Source organism: Lycium ferocissimum, chromosome 8 (assembly GCF_029784015.1).
Source record: "Lycium ferocissimum isolate CSIRO_LF1 chromosome 8, AGI_CSIRO_Lferr_CH_V1, whole genome shotgun sequence".
Lineage (NCBI taxonomy): Eukaryota > Viridiplantae > Streptophyta > Magnoliopsida > Solanales > Solanaceae > Lycium > Lycium ferocissimum.
The window spans coordinates 48,600,119-48,617,630 of NC_081349.1; the positions used below are offsets into that span (position 1 = coordinate 48,600,119).

General features: G+C 36.8%; 1 protein-coding gene across 1 annotated transcript; it reads left to right on the forward strand.

Moving 5' to 3' along the window:
- The first annotated feature begins 9,804 nt into the window (after positions 1 to 9,804).
- LOC132066443 (stress response protein NST1-like) lies at positions 9,805 to 15,123 on the forward strand. Its single transcript, XM_059459755.1, has 2 exons — positions 9,805 to 10,203; positions 14,858 to 15,123. Exons 1-2 carry the CDS (start codon positions 9,805 to 9,807, stop codon positions 15,026 to 15,028), a joined length of 570 nt encoding a protein of 189 aa, XP_059315738.1. The 3' UTR covers positions 15,029 to 15,123.
- Positions 15,124 to 17,512: the final 2,389 nt, after the last annotated feature.

Consider the following 17,512-nt stretch of genomic DNA (forward strand, 5'->3'; position numbering starts at 1 on the left):
AATATGATTTTGTTTTATAATTTGCATGGTGATTAAATGTGTTCATTTGAATTTTGTTTCTATCCTATTGCAGGAAGATGATATTGATCCCACACCTTCAAAAAGGAAGGAGAAACAAGGTTTGTCCTTGTTCACTCTTCCTTTTGTGGATCGTCCCACTTTACCTCTTTCGGGAATATGTACTACTCGATAAATCATCTGTCCAGACATAGTGACACAAGATGTATTATCATCTTGGAATAGGAAGATGTGTAGCTATGAGCCCTGTTATAATTTTATTTTGAACATATTGCGCCCCATTCATCAAATGGAAAGGACAGAGCACCTTTTAGATGAAGAAAGATAAAACGGTTTATATTCTCGATACATGACCTTATTGATATTCTCATATTCGGATTCGAGTGTAAATCTCGGATGATTTTTCAATAGCTTAAGGAGAAGGAGCCTTTCTCCTCCTTCACCGGATTTGGGTACTCATAATTTGCAAAGTTTTAAGATTTGCGTATTTGTTGTATTTTGTTGGGCAGTTCTAAGAAGACAGGGAAGGGCAAGAGGCCAGGAAAGGGAGGGAATCGATACTTTAAGAGTATTGGTTTGGGATTCAAGACTCCTTGTGAGGCTACTGAAGGTTAATATTCTCATTTCCTATATTTATATGCTCAATTACTCTATTTCATTTGTTTATTTATATTAGCTTTCGTAGTTAGTATAGTGAATATAGTGTTCTTTGTATCAATTGGTGCATCTGCCGCAACCCTCGGTTGTTTTCCTACCTTTTGTGCAGCCTCAATTAAAGCATCATTGATAGGTTCCATAGCTTGATTCAATAGAGTTCCAATAGGCAATGCTTTTGCACCATGATGTGATAATACCTATCCCTAAAAGGAATTCATGACTTAAGTGTTTTTCTAGTTATGTTTCAGGACCCCTTTGATTTGCATTATTGAATATGTGTTGGATCACCTGGCTCATTGTTTCATTTGTGAAAGCAAGTTAAATTAAAACAAGGTTAACAACTTAATATATGCTTTTTCTTTTCTCTTGATAGGAGGGTGATGTGTTTGGAGTTTTATTTGACTATGGCCTCTTGATTAGACCTGACTAATGAAAGTGATCAGTTTGTTGTTGACAACATAAGTGCACGATTAGAGGAGTTATTGAATTCCTTGCAGCAAAGAACACTCTACAGTTGCCTCTCCTCTGTAACTGCTATTTGCTTGTCTCCACCTGATTGTTGTTCATTGTTGTCATTGATCACCATTGGCATAGTAGCCACAGTACCATGCACCAAGGCCAACTGTTGCCACTGATTATTTCTCTGCTGCTTACTATTACCTTGAACTGCCACTTGAGCATTATTATCAAGCAACTACAACCTTTTTGAATTTTTCAACATTACTAGTTCCTTGTTGTCCTCTAAATCTTCTTCAAATTGATCACGAGTTGACACCCATTGTTTATGAATAGGTGATTGCCTCTTTTCTCCGGGGATGAACACAACAAAAAAAAAAAAAAAAAAAAAGGTTTCTCGACGGATTTAGCTAGTGGTGCGGATGATGATGGGACTCACGTGTCAAACACACAAAGGCATGTTTGAATGTTAATGTGGTGGTGGATTTGTGGATTTGCGAGGGTGAAGTAGTCTAATATGTTGTAGACTAACTTAGTGTAGACTAGTTTAATGTTTTGTGGATGTTTACAAATGTTGAAGTAGTTTAATGTTGTTTTGATGTTTGCGAAGGTTGAAGTAGCTTAATTAATGTCTCTTGTGAATGTTTAATTGACGTTTTTATTCAACTTTGAAGTAGTTTCGAATTGAATGTGATGTTTTGGTGGTTGTAATATATGTGTTGTAATAGTAGCTTATTGTTTTATGTATTTATAGCAGTTTGGTGTATTGTTGGCAGCTATTTGAGCTGGTTTTAGTTGAAAGTAAAATTATTTTCATTTTGACAGGGGGGCAGCTGGAATAACAGCTATGTGCTACAATTTTTTTTCCAGAATACCGACCTCATAAGGTCGATTTTACTCGGAAAATTTTCCGTAAATTGCAAATTACCGACCTCATGAGGTCGGTTTTCTGCAAAATTCTCCAGGGAATTGCAAATTACCGACCTCATGAGGTCGGTTTTCTGCAAAAATTTTCAGGGAATTGCAAATTACCGACCTCATGAGGTCGGTTTTCTGCAAACATATGTCAATTACCGACCTCATGAGGTCGGTTTTCTGCAAAAAATTTCCACAAATTCTAAATTACCGACCTCATGAGGTCGGGTTTTGGCAAAATAGGACGACAAAAATCTCTTACAATATATATATTCGTATAACTTACCGACCTCATGAGGCCGGTAAACTAATATCATTATATTATTAATATAATTTACCGACCTCACGAGGTCGGTACTTTATATAAATAATAGCCGACTAAAAAAATATTACCGACCTCATGAGGTCGGTTTTTTGCGACCTCATGAGGTCGGTAATAATTCCGACCCACTCTTTTCCGACCTTCAACTGAGGTCGGTTTTGAGATCGGTTTTTGCCCAAAACCGACCTCATGAGGTCGGTAATTGACCTTTTTTGAGGTCGGAAAATCCAGTTTTTTTAGTAATGATTCTTAAACTATGTCTTATTTACATTACCCCCTGAAGTATAACTTTCAAGTGGTAACACCCCTCTGGCTTGACAGATGACAAAGTGTGTGTTGACACCTCCTGGTAGGCATGTGAGTAGGGGTGAGCGTTCGGTATTCGATTCAGTATTTTCAAAGTTCGGTTTATCAAATACCGAATTTTGGAAGTTCGGTCTGATACGATTAATCAAACTTTAATACGGTAAATTCCAGTATGATAATTTGGTAATTATGTATCGAAGAAAAAGATATTTTGACAAGATATGTTCATAATTTGTCCAACATTTGACATGTTAGCTTATAAAGAAATCACATATAGAAGTTGGATTTCTGCAAGCCCTAACGTTATAAATTTGGCATCACAAGTCAATCAAGACATCCAAATCACTCTTTAATGTTACCCATATATGTAGTTAGGGGTGGGCGTTTGGTATTCGGTTCGGTATTTTCAAAGTTCGATTTCTTTAATCGGTAATTGAAAGTAGATACTGAACTTTCAAAGTTCGGTCTGATACGGTAAATCAAACTTAAATATGGTATATCCCAATTTGGCTCGGTAATTCGATTTTCGGTGATTTATGGGTGAGGGGAAAAAAGTCATCTACATGGCTTTTATGGCTAATTAAGCCAGAAAATTCAATTTTCTATTATTTTAAAAAAAAAAAAAAAAAATCTTCTTTAGTTCTTTCTATAAATCAGGTCTTCTTCTTTGTCCTCCTCACTTTCTCTACATGTAAATTTGTTTTGCTATGTACATATGATTACATTTGAAATCAATGATTATAGACTAAAATCACTATAAAATCAAACCAAATGGAAGTTCAATTGTTTTTTTTTTTTTTTTTTGGTAACTATCAACTTTTATTAATTACCAAAGTAGTATTTACACAACAACAGATCAACCCAATAAACTCTACAAGTAAACTAGAAATGCTACTACAGAAAACAAGATGAAACTGTTCTAGTCTACAGCTACATAAAACTCCAGGAGAATGGACTCGTCTCAAAATCTACAACTGAGCAGTCTAGTCTTCATAGCAGTAGAAGCTCTAACATTGCAAATACATGCTATATGCTTAGCTAAAACTCCACAATTTCTAGCATTTCTGTCACGACCCAAACTACGGGCCATGACGGGTATCCGGGGCTAACCACCGAACACCACTCGTTCCGTTACCCATAGCCTTTCATTCATAACATATGCTTAAATTCATGTAATTATACCATCATTGGAAACATATTTACCTTTATAAACACAAACCTTTAGGTCATCAAAATAATACATATACATGTATAAATATACACATACATATACATGAACATTATGGGACCCTATTACCCACTCATGCGTATCTGCGAGCCTCTACTGGAGTACTAGACTTATGGACGGGACAGGACCCCGTCGTGCCCAATAATGACTATATACATATATGTACCAAAAGAATAATCAATAGCACCTCCGGACAATGGAGTGCTCACAAATCAGCTACTGGCTCCTAAGGATCAGCTCCGTCTCCCTGCCTACCTGTGGGCGTGAACACAGCGTCCAAATAAAACGGACGTCAGTACGAACATTGTACTGAGTATGTAAGGGTGAATGAAATAAGCATAGTCAGGAAATCATAAATCATGAGATGAGGATATAACCTGTGCATTCTTCTACATATAGCTACGTTTCATATACATACATCATACATAAGCATATCATGTACATTATCATAGCGTGTGCCTTATCATATCACATATACATCATCATACTATGCCAGCATCATCACATCAATCATACATCATCATGTCGTTAACCCGCGTCCGGGTAACCATCATATGCAGCCCACTAGTGGTGATCATGTCCGCCCTTTCATCGTAGCGGTGACATGGAATCAATTAGGCATGTTGGAATATAGCAGCCCGCCTTAGCGGTGACATGTCTGGCCAATTAGGCGCGGTGGAATCACATCATCACACATACCATACGTTTCATATATTCGTCATCATACATCATCATATATTCATCACTATCGTTCATTACATGGACATATTATACATTCATCTTTATTCGTGTCATAATCGCATCGTAAGCATGTCATGATTCTACCATATTTTAGCATCCTTATGTGCATATACATATACATATCATCACACATACATTTGACTTGAGGGCAACTATATCTATGTCGGGGTGACATAAGGTTGTGAACCCCCGATCATGTTATGGAATAAGCATAGGCATCATATCCCACCTTGGAGGAACCAACGTTTTAAGGTGAGCACATATAGGGGAGAACATCGATGGATCATGGTTGTCATCATTAACTTCGTAGGTACGTCATATCGTAATCTCTAGAATCTTTAGACTTAAACTTATCATTATCATTATCGTATTCATAGCGTATTTCTTATCTCATATGACTATTCATAGGCGTAGGCCTTTAGTCCTTTGAAACATAGGAAATTCATGGAGAAGGAGAATGATCATGCATAGGATTCATGCCTTAGAAGGAAAGGTTGAGCCTTACATACCTTTGTTGCTTAACTACTTTATTGCTTGCTCGTTCTCCTTAACGCTCACGTCTTTACCTTCAAGAGAATTCGTATTGTCATTAGCTTCGTAATTACAAGAACGTGCTTCTTAAGGCTAAAGAAAATTGGGCAGCGTTTCCTCTGTTTATACTACTTTCCGCCATATTCCATATCAACTCCCAACATTCACAATATCGCTAGCAACAATTATCGTTCATTTACATGATCTACATTTCACAATTTCACTTCAACTCTTCACATTCATGACTAAAGTTCACTATCGCATTCTTTCGTATCCAACGCTTATTTCATGTTCTAGATATCATTTATAACGCATTTATAATCATCAACATAACCATTTTCATGATTCATTCTAACTACTATTCCACAATGACATTCTTCACCCATTTAAGACCCATTTTCTACGCTCTTCTACCATCCATGTTTTTCAACTCATAAATACTTCAAACAACATGTAAAGATCATGAAACTTACCTTAGATGATGGAGGAATAAGCTTGGAATGGTGATTCACCCTTAGCACCAAAACCCTATTTTATCTCTCTTGGGATTTCTTGATTTGTATGACTTTTAGTGGGTTTCATACACTTGATTCTACTCAATTCTTGTTGTTGATCCTTGATTTCTCTTGTTTTCTTATGGATGAAATGTTTGGAACACTCTAGAGGTTTCTTGAAGTGTGAAGGTGGAAGATGAAATGAAAAATGAAATGGAAAGGATCCCTTATATAAAATCAGGTCCAGTCCCGATTGGAATATACTGGACATACGGTCAGTAGAAATTATACGGCCGCATGTCGAGAGTTGTTTCGCCGTATGTTTGCCTTATGGAACCTTCTTAACACTTGTTTATTTTCCGAGAGTTGTTTCGTCTACTCGTTTGATCTCCGATCCTTATGGAACCTTCTTAACACTTGTTTATCACTTCAATACCAATCTAAGGGGCGTTATAACTCTTCCTTGTGGCATCATTTATACACCATTAACTCAATACTCGTAATTCTCATCCGATACACTCAACTTATAACTCGCTTTCCTTAATAACTTTCTTTTATTAACTCGAATGTCTTTGGAAATCTTAATTAGGATCATCAAATACTATTTCTTACTTGTCCAAACCTAGTATACATCATACTCCTCGCTCGTCTACTCACTGTACGCTAACGGGGAATTTTCCAAGGTGTAACAATTTTTATATCGAGCGTTGCAATACTTACATTGACCATAAGGAACACCATTCAGTGGCAGAGCCAGGATTTTGGCGAAGGGTGTGCAAATTTTCTTCTCACTTATGTTAAGAGTAGCAAAATTAAATATATACTCATAATACCTAAGATTTAACTTATGTACACCACGTAATTTCCTGCGAAGGATGTACACCAGACCACCCTTCACCAATGGTGGCTCCGCCCGTGACACCATTAACATATACACCAACTTGAAATGCTTTAGAAATATCTCTTCCTTTTTCACAGTTCAACAACTTCATAAGTTGTGAAGGCCTCGGACTCTCAGCCTCTAAGGAAATAGCGTTAGATGATGATGAAGCGGGTAGATTCATAAAAATGTCATTAGAATTTTGCGGAAGTATGTAATATTTGTCAAAGAAAAATCTAATAAAGAGGTATATTTGAAATTAATAAAGTTGTCAATAATGCTACAAAAAATGTTGAATCTAATAAAGTTTCAAGAATCCAATAATTAAAGAACATATTGGTGCAAAGGCAATACAATACTTAATTTGTATGTCATGCTTTACATACTCACGTATTGGGACTTTCTTCGGGGGCCGCGTTTTGCCGCGGTACACCGGATACATTTCGACTTACACTTCCTTTATTACTACTCGAAAGAGAGAGAAAAAAACAAATGGCAAGAAGAAAAAGAGGTATAAAGCACAATATTTTCTACTAATACTCCAAAACATGCAATAACATCCTAGAAATAGGAGAAGCCCATTTGGAAAAAGAGAAGTAGAGAGCATTACAAGATGTTGGAGACGAATTTTGCCAACCAAGTGAGGAAGGGGTTTCATGGGAGAAGGCCCATTTGGAAAAAGAGAAGTAGAGAGCATTACAAGATGTTGGAGACGAATTTTGCCAACCAAGTGAGGAAGGGGTTTCATGGGAGAAGGCCCAAGAGTACTTTGCAGAGGAGCGACGACCGAAGATGGCAGAGTCGCGTTGCGTTGGGGAAAAAAGGAATAGGGAGAATGATAATTCAGGTAAGAGAAACAACCTCTAATAGTTAGGATGTAAAACTCGCGAGAAAATGATAGTAGTTAGTTGTATTTTGGCAATTTATTCACTTTTAGAGTAAAAATTTATGGGTGCGCCCAATTTTGGTCGCCCATTGAAGTAATACGCAGCGGAAGTTTTGTTTTACACCAGTACCCGCTTTTGGGCTTAAAATGGTGTAAAAAGACACCTTTGCCCTTTTCGCTTTTTGAAGCTATACCATTGTTTGAAACGAGTAAATTCATCTCGTTGCTAACAAGTAGTGAATCTTCTGCAAGTAAATATTCTGGAAATTGAAGTTATAATTATGTAATGTAAGTTTTAATGTTGATTTTTAGTAATTTCTAATGTAGTTTTTAATGTGATCATGGGGTTTTACCGGCGATTAGGGCTTTTAACTGGCGATTGCGATTTTTAATCTGTTTGAAACTAAATCGAAAATGTGCAGTCATTTTAGGGTTATATTGTTTGCACATTGACTTTTCGGAGTATTTTTTGCTAATACTCATGCATTTAGGGTTTAGTTTGAAGTTATTATCGATTATCAACTAATTTCGAAGTCAAGCGTTGTTTGTTTTTGTAATTTCAGTAGTTATGACTATAGATCATATGTTATATATTTTTTATACGCCATACCATACAAATTTACATATAGAGAGAACACATCGGAACCCTCCTGAAGTTGACACCTTTTTTCAAAAAGACACCTAAACTTTGCGGGGGTCCTATTACCCCCTAAACAACTTTAAACTGATATAATTACCTCCTGTTTGAGTCACCTGGCACAGAGAGTGCATACACTCTCTTAAAGAGAGTGCATATTAAGAGAGTGAGTGACCCAAAAACCCACTATGACTTTATTTTTACAATTTTTTCTTTATAAAATGTATTTTTCTATTTTTCTTATTATTTTAACTTTTTCTCCTTATTTTTCATTTCTTTTCTTTCTTCTTTCTTCTTCATAAACAATCTCTGCCACACCACCCGCCACTTTCAATGCCATTATTTCTGCCACAACTCCGACCACCTTCTTTTTACTATTACCACTTCAACTTTTTCTTCAATTCCAAAATCTTATTAAAAAAATTCCTTACATTTCAAACAATTCTGCAAAACCCATTAGATTTTAAGATTAATAGAGGCAAGATCTAGCTCTTTTATTCGAGTTTCAGCCCAACCCCTTATAAATTCTGGGAAATTTATTGATTCTTTTCAAAACCTTCATTTATAATTGTGCTAAATAAAATTACATGAAAAGAGATAAATTACGTGAGGTAATTGCCAAAACTTTAAATTTACTCAAGAAAAGAAAAACTGTATATATAGTTGAATGCGCACGCAAGAACATAACATGGAGAACTGTAAAGAAAAGGACAGTAAAAATTGAAAAACAACCCATTTTCTGAAGTTTTTCTCTGTGGTATTATTTTCTACCCTTTTTCCTAATGAAAAACTGAAGAAGAAAGTTTAAGTGTCTTTTTGAAAAAAGATGTCAACTTCAGGGGGTTCCGATGTATTCCCTCTTTACATATATACAAACTTTTGTGTTGGACTGAGTGACAAATGGGTAGGTCAAAATTTTATGTGGACCAATAAATAAAGTTCATGTGTTTAATTAAAATTTAATTAAAACTCAAAAGTCATACTTCCTCCATCTCACAATTTATGTGGAATCATTTGACTTGGCACTAAATTTAAGAAAGAAAGGAAAATTTTGAAATTTATGATCCAAAACAAGCCTTAGATAGTTGTGTAGCTGCGAATCATCTCATAAAGTTAAATAGTTTCTAAATATAGAAATGTGTCATTTTTTAGCACAGACTAAAAAGAAAAGTTTGCCACATAAATTGAGACAGAGAGAGCATAATTGTGTCGTACATGAAGGGTAATTTAATAACGTTAGACGCAAATTTAATTTGATCCAATAGGTGCAAGGAGGACGTCATTTTTTAGTTACTTCTAATACGTTAAGGGCAATTTTAACCCTAATAAGTAAATGGAAGAACAAATTTGATCCAATAAGTGGAAGGACAATTTTGAACAATTTCTAATACATTATGAATATTTTTGACCCTTTTCCGTAGTTTTAGTAAGCGTTTGGCCATGGCAACTCCATATTTTTCACTTTATTTGAAATTTTTGAAGTTGGAGTTGAAGATGCAGTTGTTATAGTTTATGCAAAAAAATATTTTGTTGTTTGAACGAACTGAAAGTGAAGAAAGTGGTTTTAGGTATTTTTTAAATACTGATTTTCAAATAAAATGGGGAAAAAAAAGGAATATTCTGATGGCCAAACGGGAGCACCAAATCTAATGTTGGCATCCAAACAAGCCCTAAGATTCACAAGTACAGTCCAATATACACTACTTGTGCATAAAACCCAAAAAAGCACAAAAATGTCGCTTTCCGGGCAGCTCCTCCGTAACCAAACCCTAAAACCCTTTTTCCGATCAATTTCCGCCGCCGGCGGGTCAGCCGTAAAATCACATCACAATGACCACGAGTTCCTTCAAGCAAACAAGTACCTTAATTCATGGAGAAAACCTAAAGATCCTAAAGAAGCCGAAGCTAAACTCGCGTTTTTACGACGCGAATATGCGAAGAAAGTGAAGGAAGTTAGGAAAGAGTACATACAAGAAATGGAGATGCAGAGGATTGAGAAAATGAGGAAAGATGAAGCGAAAAAGGAAGCGCAAAGGATTGCTAATGAAGAGAGGAAAGTTGCTAAAGCTGCTGAGAAGAAAGCTAAAGCTATGGAAAGAGAAGCTGCTCAACAAGAGTTCCGCAAAACCCTGGTATGTAATTGTTTGTCTTGTATGTGGGAGAGGCACAGAGCTAGCATCCTCTGCCCATCTTCTCCTTATTTACTAGTATTTGGGTGTGCTCGATATGAAGGAAATGTTTCCTATGAGTGGGTTTCTTGCTTATTTTCTTGTGTTCGCTAGAGTCTAAAGGGTTCAAGTTGAGTAGGACCAAGACAGAGTACTTGGAGTGCAAGTTCAGCGATATAGTGCATGAGGCTGACGTGGAAGTGAAGCTTGGCACCCAGGTCATACAGAAGATAGATAGTTTCAAGTATCTTGGGTCTATTATACAAGGAAATGGGGAGATTGATGATGACGTCACACACCGTATTGGTGCAGGGTGGATGAAATGGAGGCTTGCCTCCGGAGTGTTGTGCGACAAGAAGGTGCCACCAAAACTCAAAAGGCAAGTTCTACAAAGTGGTGGTTAGGTCGACTATGTTGTATGGGGCGGAATGTTGGCCAGTCAAGAAGTCCCACGTTCAGAAGATGAAAGTGGCTGAAATGAGAATGCTGCGATGGATGTGTGGGAACACTAGGAGCGATAGGATTAGGAATGAAGTTATCCGAGACAAGGTAGGAGTAGCCTCGGTGGAGGACAAGATGCGGGAAGCGAGACTGAGATGGTTTGGGCATGTGATGCGGAGAGACACAAATGCCCCAGTGCGGAGGTGCGAGAGGCTGGCTATGGACGGTTTCAGAAGAGGTAGAGGTAGGCCGAAGAAGTATTGGGGAGAGGTGATTAGACAGGACATGGCGCATCTTCAGCTTACCAATGACATGACCTTAGATAGGAGGGTATGGAGGACTCAGATCAGGGTAGAAGGCTAGTAGATAGTCGCGTTTAGCCTTTCTTGCGAGTAGTTGCATTGATCTTTAGTTTCTTGTCCCTTGATTTCTGCGAGTATCTGTTTGCACAAAATGGTTTATCATGGCTTAATTCACTTTCGTTGTTTTCATTTTCATAATTGCTTTGAATTGTTTACCCGTATCTAACCTTTCCTATGCTTTTTCTTGAGCCGAGGGTCTTCCGGAAACAACCTCCCTACCTAAGGTAGGGGTAAGGTCTGCGTACAATCTACTCTCCCCAGACCCCACATTGTGGGACTCACTGGGTATGTTGTTGTTGTTGTTGTTTCTTGTGTTCGCTACATAAGCAAAGAATATTATCCTAAAAGTATTTGTATTTAATTTAGACAAATACTACGGGGGTGTGGGGAGTACGGAGGATAATTATGGTGGGGACTAGTCGTCTTATGATATCCTTGCAATAGGTCTTATTTTATAAGGTGAAGTGCCAATTTGCAAGCAAATCCACTGGTTCAGGCCAATTTGCAAGCAAATCCACTAGTTCAGGAACCTGCCACCTCTCGTCACATAGGGATTAGGTAATATGCGTACCCAAATGGGAATAATTCAACCACTCTCATTGATATATGATTTTAAGTTTGATTCCCAACGTTATTATTCCAACTCTTGGACCAAGTGGCTAATTCAAAAAATTAGATGTTTTAGGTTTTGAGTTGGGGATACGGGTTTCGAAATGCGCATCTAACTCTATCGATATTTGTTGTTCATTCTCGCTCTACACAGAGGGTTTGAGTCGAAACTGTTGTTCTGTCGAACCTGCAAAACTCATGTTAACTCTCCCACTGCTTCGGCCACTAGGAAATCCTCACAATGTTATAGGCCCAAATGGAGCAAAATAGATGTACAGGATTCATTTTACTAGTTAAGGTTGAGTTGTAATAGTTGTTGTGATTTTTACTGCTTGAAGTAGCTATTGGGTGATGGTAGTTTTTCTCAAGAGATGATTAACTTCCATCAGCGACGAGAGTCTATGCAAGTATTGGAAGTTCCAATCTGTTGGTTTAGGATGAGTGTAAATGGTAAACACTTTCTGTATGTCACTACATTGTTGGATACGGGATATGCCTTCCTTTTACTTGCAATTGTGTTATCAAGAAGTGTTATAAGCAAAGTCGATTAATGCATTGCAGGCATCTAGTTCTAGGTATCCTATGCTTTGAGCTTTGAATGTCTTCAAGTAATATTTATTTCATAAATATAACTAGAAATAAGAGTTTTGGTTATGCATTTAAAAGCATAGAGTTGCAGAAAATATAACACATCAAGGGATGAGAAGGAGATGTGAAGTTAAGCCTAAGAATTCCAATAATAGCATGTGGACAAAGATATCAGATAACTTATTAGACATGTGCTTTCTCGCTTACAGCAAGGAAGCGATGCGAAGTGAGGGGCTACCGCTTCAGAAAAGTGTCTGCTTCCAATAATGACATGTTTGTCAGTTTTTTGAATCTCAACTTTAGAGGAATTGGATAATATCGGCAAAACTGTATAGTGGATGCTGAAATTAGTTATTTTAATTACAGTTTGATTATTATAGTACTAAATTCATACATATTTGGTACTTTAGTTTTCCATAAATTTGGTGCTTCACTTAAGAAAAGCATGCGTTTCACTTCAGACTTTTTTGCCTTACACTCCATGGACCTGATCGTTCTTTTGCACTTATTTCTTTTAAAAATACTGGTTGTTTACAACTTTTGCTATTACCTCATAACATATGAACTGAGGCATTGTTAAAAGATCTTTTTCTTTGCACCTCTAGAGTTGTACTTAGGTATTCATAAGCTACTCTCTTGTGGTTCATCCACCTCATAAGCTTAACTTGTAGGACAAAAAAATTTGAATGCAAACTTGGGAATCACCTCGTGTGCCTAGCTATATATAATACCACTCGAATATCATGAGTTTTACTTGTTCTATACATAAGTAGATGGTTAAATCTTCGGGTATCTGCAAATTTCGTTAGTTATTATAAATTATGGAGCTATATTGAGACTGAAATACCTTGGACCTATCGATACTAAAAATTCCTGGATACAATGAAAGAACACTGGAGATGAATGTTAAAAGATGCTAAAATATAAGCAAAGTCTTCACGACTAGAAGATGCTTATATTGGCCTGCCTCTGTAGAGGTATCTCAACTGAATTAGTTGAATAGAAGCAGGCTCCAAAGGATCATACATGATGCTAAACCAGTAAGCATGGTTAATGTTGAAGTGCAACGGTAGCTTCTGCTTAATGAATTCTTCCCAAACCAACCTTTTCTGAGAGACCGACTTGCAATTCCTGCAACTGCAGAGCCATCACTCGACTAAGTACCTGAATTGAAACAAGGAGAAATGAACTTTAGAGAATGCTAGGACTGTAAGCATACTGCTTGATGAAATTCACCCATAAGCTCTTTTACTGAATCAACAAGAGGACTCTTTCTGAGATGATCAAGCTCATACAGTCCTGCCATAGTGTTTATTATATGGGTGGATGCTATGATTTTTCCTGATAAAAAAAATAAATGTTTATTATATGGGTGGATACTAATCTACGGAAAAGTAAATGTGCCTTGTCATCTATCTTTTCTTTTACTCTGTATTTTACCTTGAACTAAGTGCATGATGAATAAATTTGATTAGCCGTTGATATATGAGGAGGTCATTTATCCTTTATCATTATTTGACTTCAACATGAGTTTGAATAGAGTGAATCATCATAATGTGTAATCCCTTCATCCTAATTAATGTGGCACCGTTTGGCTAGGCACAAAGTATAAGAAAGGAAGACTTTTGAAATTTGTGGTCTAAAACAAACCTTAGACACTTGTGTAGCTATAAATCATGTCATTAAGGGTAAAATGAGGATTTTAAAGTTAAATTATTTCTAATTATAGAGAAACTCTTTTTGGGACAAACTAAAAAGGAAAGTGTGCCACATAAATTGGAACGGAGGAAGTATTTGATTATGGCAAGGTACATTTTTCAACATAGCTCAGTCCTTGGCTATCTTGAACTCCCTCTAGTTCTAAATTACATGTTCAGTTTCCTTTTCCTATCTATTCTGAAACTGTGTCCTTTATTATTAGCCTGATGTTGGAAGTTGTAAATCATGTTGTACAACACAAGTATTGAGATAAGATTCTTTTTTCTTTTACTTCCGAATGCTACTTTCTTTATTTTAAATCCAAACAAATCAAATGTTAATTGTAGGTCTCATGTTCGTCCAGTTTAGATTAAAACTGTACATATTCCATCTTATAGCCACTCAAACTTGGACATTCAACAGTTAGCAAGGGGGGTTGTTATCCCTCTAGCAAGTTTTTTCAAATGTTTGATATAATCTTTTGACGCGTGAGTGGTTTATGTAGAGCCTCTAACTCATGTATACATTCATTGTGATTCCTTCCTTAATAGTAATGTATCACATTGTGAGCTATATTTGTTGTATAGTGCCGCCTCTTCAATACAGATCCATACACGATGAGGTACATGCATTGGAGCCTTGTTTACTAAAACAATCCCTAAGTGAGGCAAATTGGCTAGGGCCCTGTGTCTTGTTTAAGGGCTTTAACGCACCTCAAGCGAGCTTTTGCCAACATTGTTAGTGATCTTTTTTCATCCCTTTTTTGGAGACGATACATACAGTTCAATTGTAAAGTAGGTGCAAGAATGTAGTCTGTTATAGCGTTGAGTATGTCTGAAATGCATATAACTTTGCTTGCTAATTTTCTCAATATAGTAAAAATAACGTATCCCGTGCATGTTTAATTATTATGTTTGCAGCTTAAAGAAAGACAGGGAAAGCTTGAATACTGGAGGATGAGGGAAAAGAACTTCTCAGAGAAGAAGAAAGAGAAACAAGATCTTCTACGACGGCAAAGTTCCATGTGGATTGATGAAAAAGAGTTGGAGAAAAAAGCACTTGAGGCTATCGTTGATACTATTCAACTTTGAATTGTTTTCTTCCTCAAACATTTTGCTCGACTGTTGTTGGTAGGACTGTTTTGAATAAACTCCAAGATGTAACTTAATTATTATTATTTTATTTTATTGGTACCACCCCCCTCCCCTTGACCTTGCTAAGGCGGGATGCTTTGTGGATTGGGCTGCCCTTTTACCCTTGTGGACTCTACTCTCAACTCCTAGTAACGATTGAGAAAATTGTCTGTTTTATTTGATAGCTAAATCTGGCAGGAATTTTACTGACACAATTGGGAGTGTGTGTATTTAACTCGATCTAGTCACCAAACCTAGAAAAATATCGAATGCCTTTAACAAATATCCTTTATACTTTTTTTTTCTCTCTCATTTTGTGGTCTCATACGAACTCAGCATGCCGACTTTCGGAGAATTATGTATTGAAGTCTTGACTTTCTAGAATTGATATTGACTAAAATCATTAACGCTAACCTGCAGTGTGTTGCTTTTACTAAATGAGTATTCTAAATTGTGACTAGGGCATCTCCATGGTTAATGCTGAAACCTTAAAAACATTGTAGACCAATAGGACAGCTGCATCCCAACTTGATACGATCCCGATGAGCACGCATGAATCAAGGTACTTCGTTTGAGGCCAAGTCAAGGAACTCTGAGCCTTACAAGCCATGGTGATGCGAAGAGAGGCTGTGGAGACCTCTGAGGAGCTTCATAGGATTGCATGTGACGTGTGGATGATTGCTTGGTCGCATGGAAGGAGACGATGGTGGTTAGCCGTGCAAATAGGCTATTCTTTAAAGTCAAGTCATCATCCCAAAAGAAAACTACCAAACAAGGCCTTTACTTTATTAAGGGTATTTTTGTAATAGTTAGCCTAATCTTCTTTAGCATAGTAGTATAAATACTACATTTAGTCATTTCATTACTTAGTTTTTGATGTATTGAGAATTGATATTATTTTTTCATAGTTTGTTTGGCTTACTAGCCCTAGTTTTAGACTTAGTTGATGGAATGTCGTTCCATTGTTGTTAATGAACCATTGTCCTTGAAATTCATGAAGAGTTGTTCATTTGTGGATATCAATTGAATTTCTCTTGCCTTGATTTCAATTAGTATTGGTTCAAATTGTTAGAGTTAGAAAGGAGGATTTGGAAACTTATTTCCAAGTTTGTCTTTCTATTCCATCTAATTTGGGTCTTGCTTTTATCTTCTCTTCTCATCCCCAATTTCTTCTATTTTTAATTCCGCGTTTCTACCCGTGTTTGTGATTCTTAGAGTTTCACCATCGGATTTCTATCATTTGGTATCAGAGCTTAGGCTAAAGGATTGTGCTTACAATTCTTAATCTTAGGTTCATCTTATTTGAAAATCCCAAAAAAAAAATCTGGAAATTCAAAAAATTCAAAAAAAAAAAAATTGGTGTTGTTGAGTGAAATTGAGTGTAGATTTTGAGTTCCTAAAGGTCAAATCTACCTAGATCTACAATTTCAAGTTGTTCGGAGAACTTTTGGGCAAATCACCATTGTTGACTTGAAGGTTTTTTAACAACTTGAAGAACAAGCAAATGGGTCTAGTGATTTGAAGGCCAATTGATTTCAATTTGGAGTGGGCTTTCTTCTCTACATTGAGGGGAAGCTAGACCTAAAAATTGGAAGCAATTGGAGTTGGAATGAAGGAGTTGAAAATTTGAATGTTTTTGGTGTTCTTGAGGATCTTCATAAGTTCATAAGGAAGAAGATGCAAAAAGGAATGTTTGATCCAAAAAAAAAAAATCCAAGTCCAAGTTGAAAAAGTGTTTGTTGGGGCAAAAATGGCAAAATGTCTGAAATAGTGGGCCCGAGGTACTCCAAGTACCAAATAAAAAAAATTGGAAAAAAAGGTACCCCTGAACGGAGAGTTCGTGGCAACGAAGTCAGTTCGTGTCCACGAAGTTAGATCGTGTTGAGTTCGTGTGGAGCATGAACGAGTTCGTGGAGCCAGGCAGTAGCTACAGTCATTGATTTCTTCATGCTCGTGGGGAGCACGAACGAGTTCGTGGAGCACGAATTGGGTTCATTGATTTGACTCTACGGACCGTGAATTTAAGGTACATCTACTGTAGTCTTGGGTTCGATTTCTTTCACTTCCCTCTCTTTTCTCTGATTCTCCTATCTAATTAACAACTAATGATTGATCCTTACTTGGTTGTTAACTAGTTCTTGAGTCGGAATTTCTTTTGTACCAATTTCTTTCAAGCTTTTCTCATTTTAACCTCGTTGAAACTTCTTTGGCTCCGTCCGTTTGTTTTAATCGAGTCGTCCGTCTTTCAATTGACAAGAATCTATTTCTTCCACAAAGAATTAGCAACCTTGTGAATTAATTTGGATAAGCGATTCGTTGACAACTTTGGAAGGACACTAGAGTGTGGTAATGTTTGAGTGCAAATACGAGTGATGTGAGGAACTTTACTACTAATTTTGTTTGCTCGTTTTGTAAGTACAAGAAGAGAAGTCATAACGAGAT

Bases quoted from the DNA above. Each gene is read 5' to 3' on its own strand.
- LOC132066443 (XM_059459755.1), top strand. From the start codon at position 9,805: ATGTCGCTTTCCGGGCAGCTCCTCCGTAACCAAACCCTAAAACCCTTT. The intron at 10,204-14,857 runs GTATGTAATTGT...TTATGTTTGCAG, and splicing joins AAGAGTTCCGCAAAACCCTG to CTTAAAGAAAGACAGGGAAA.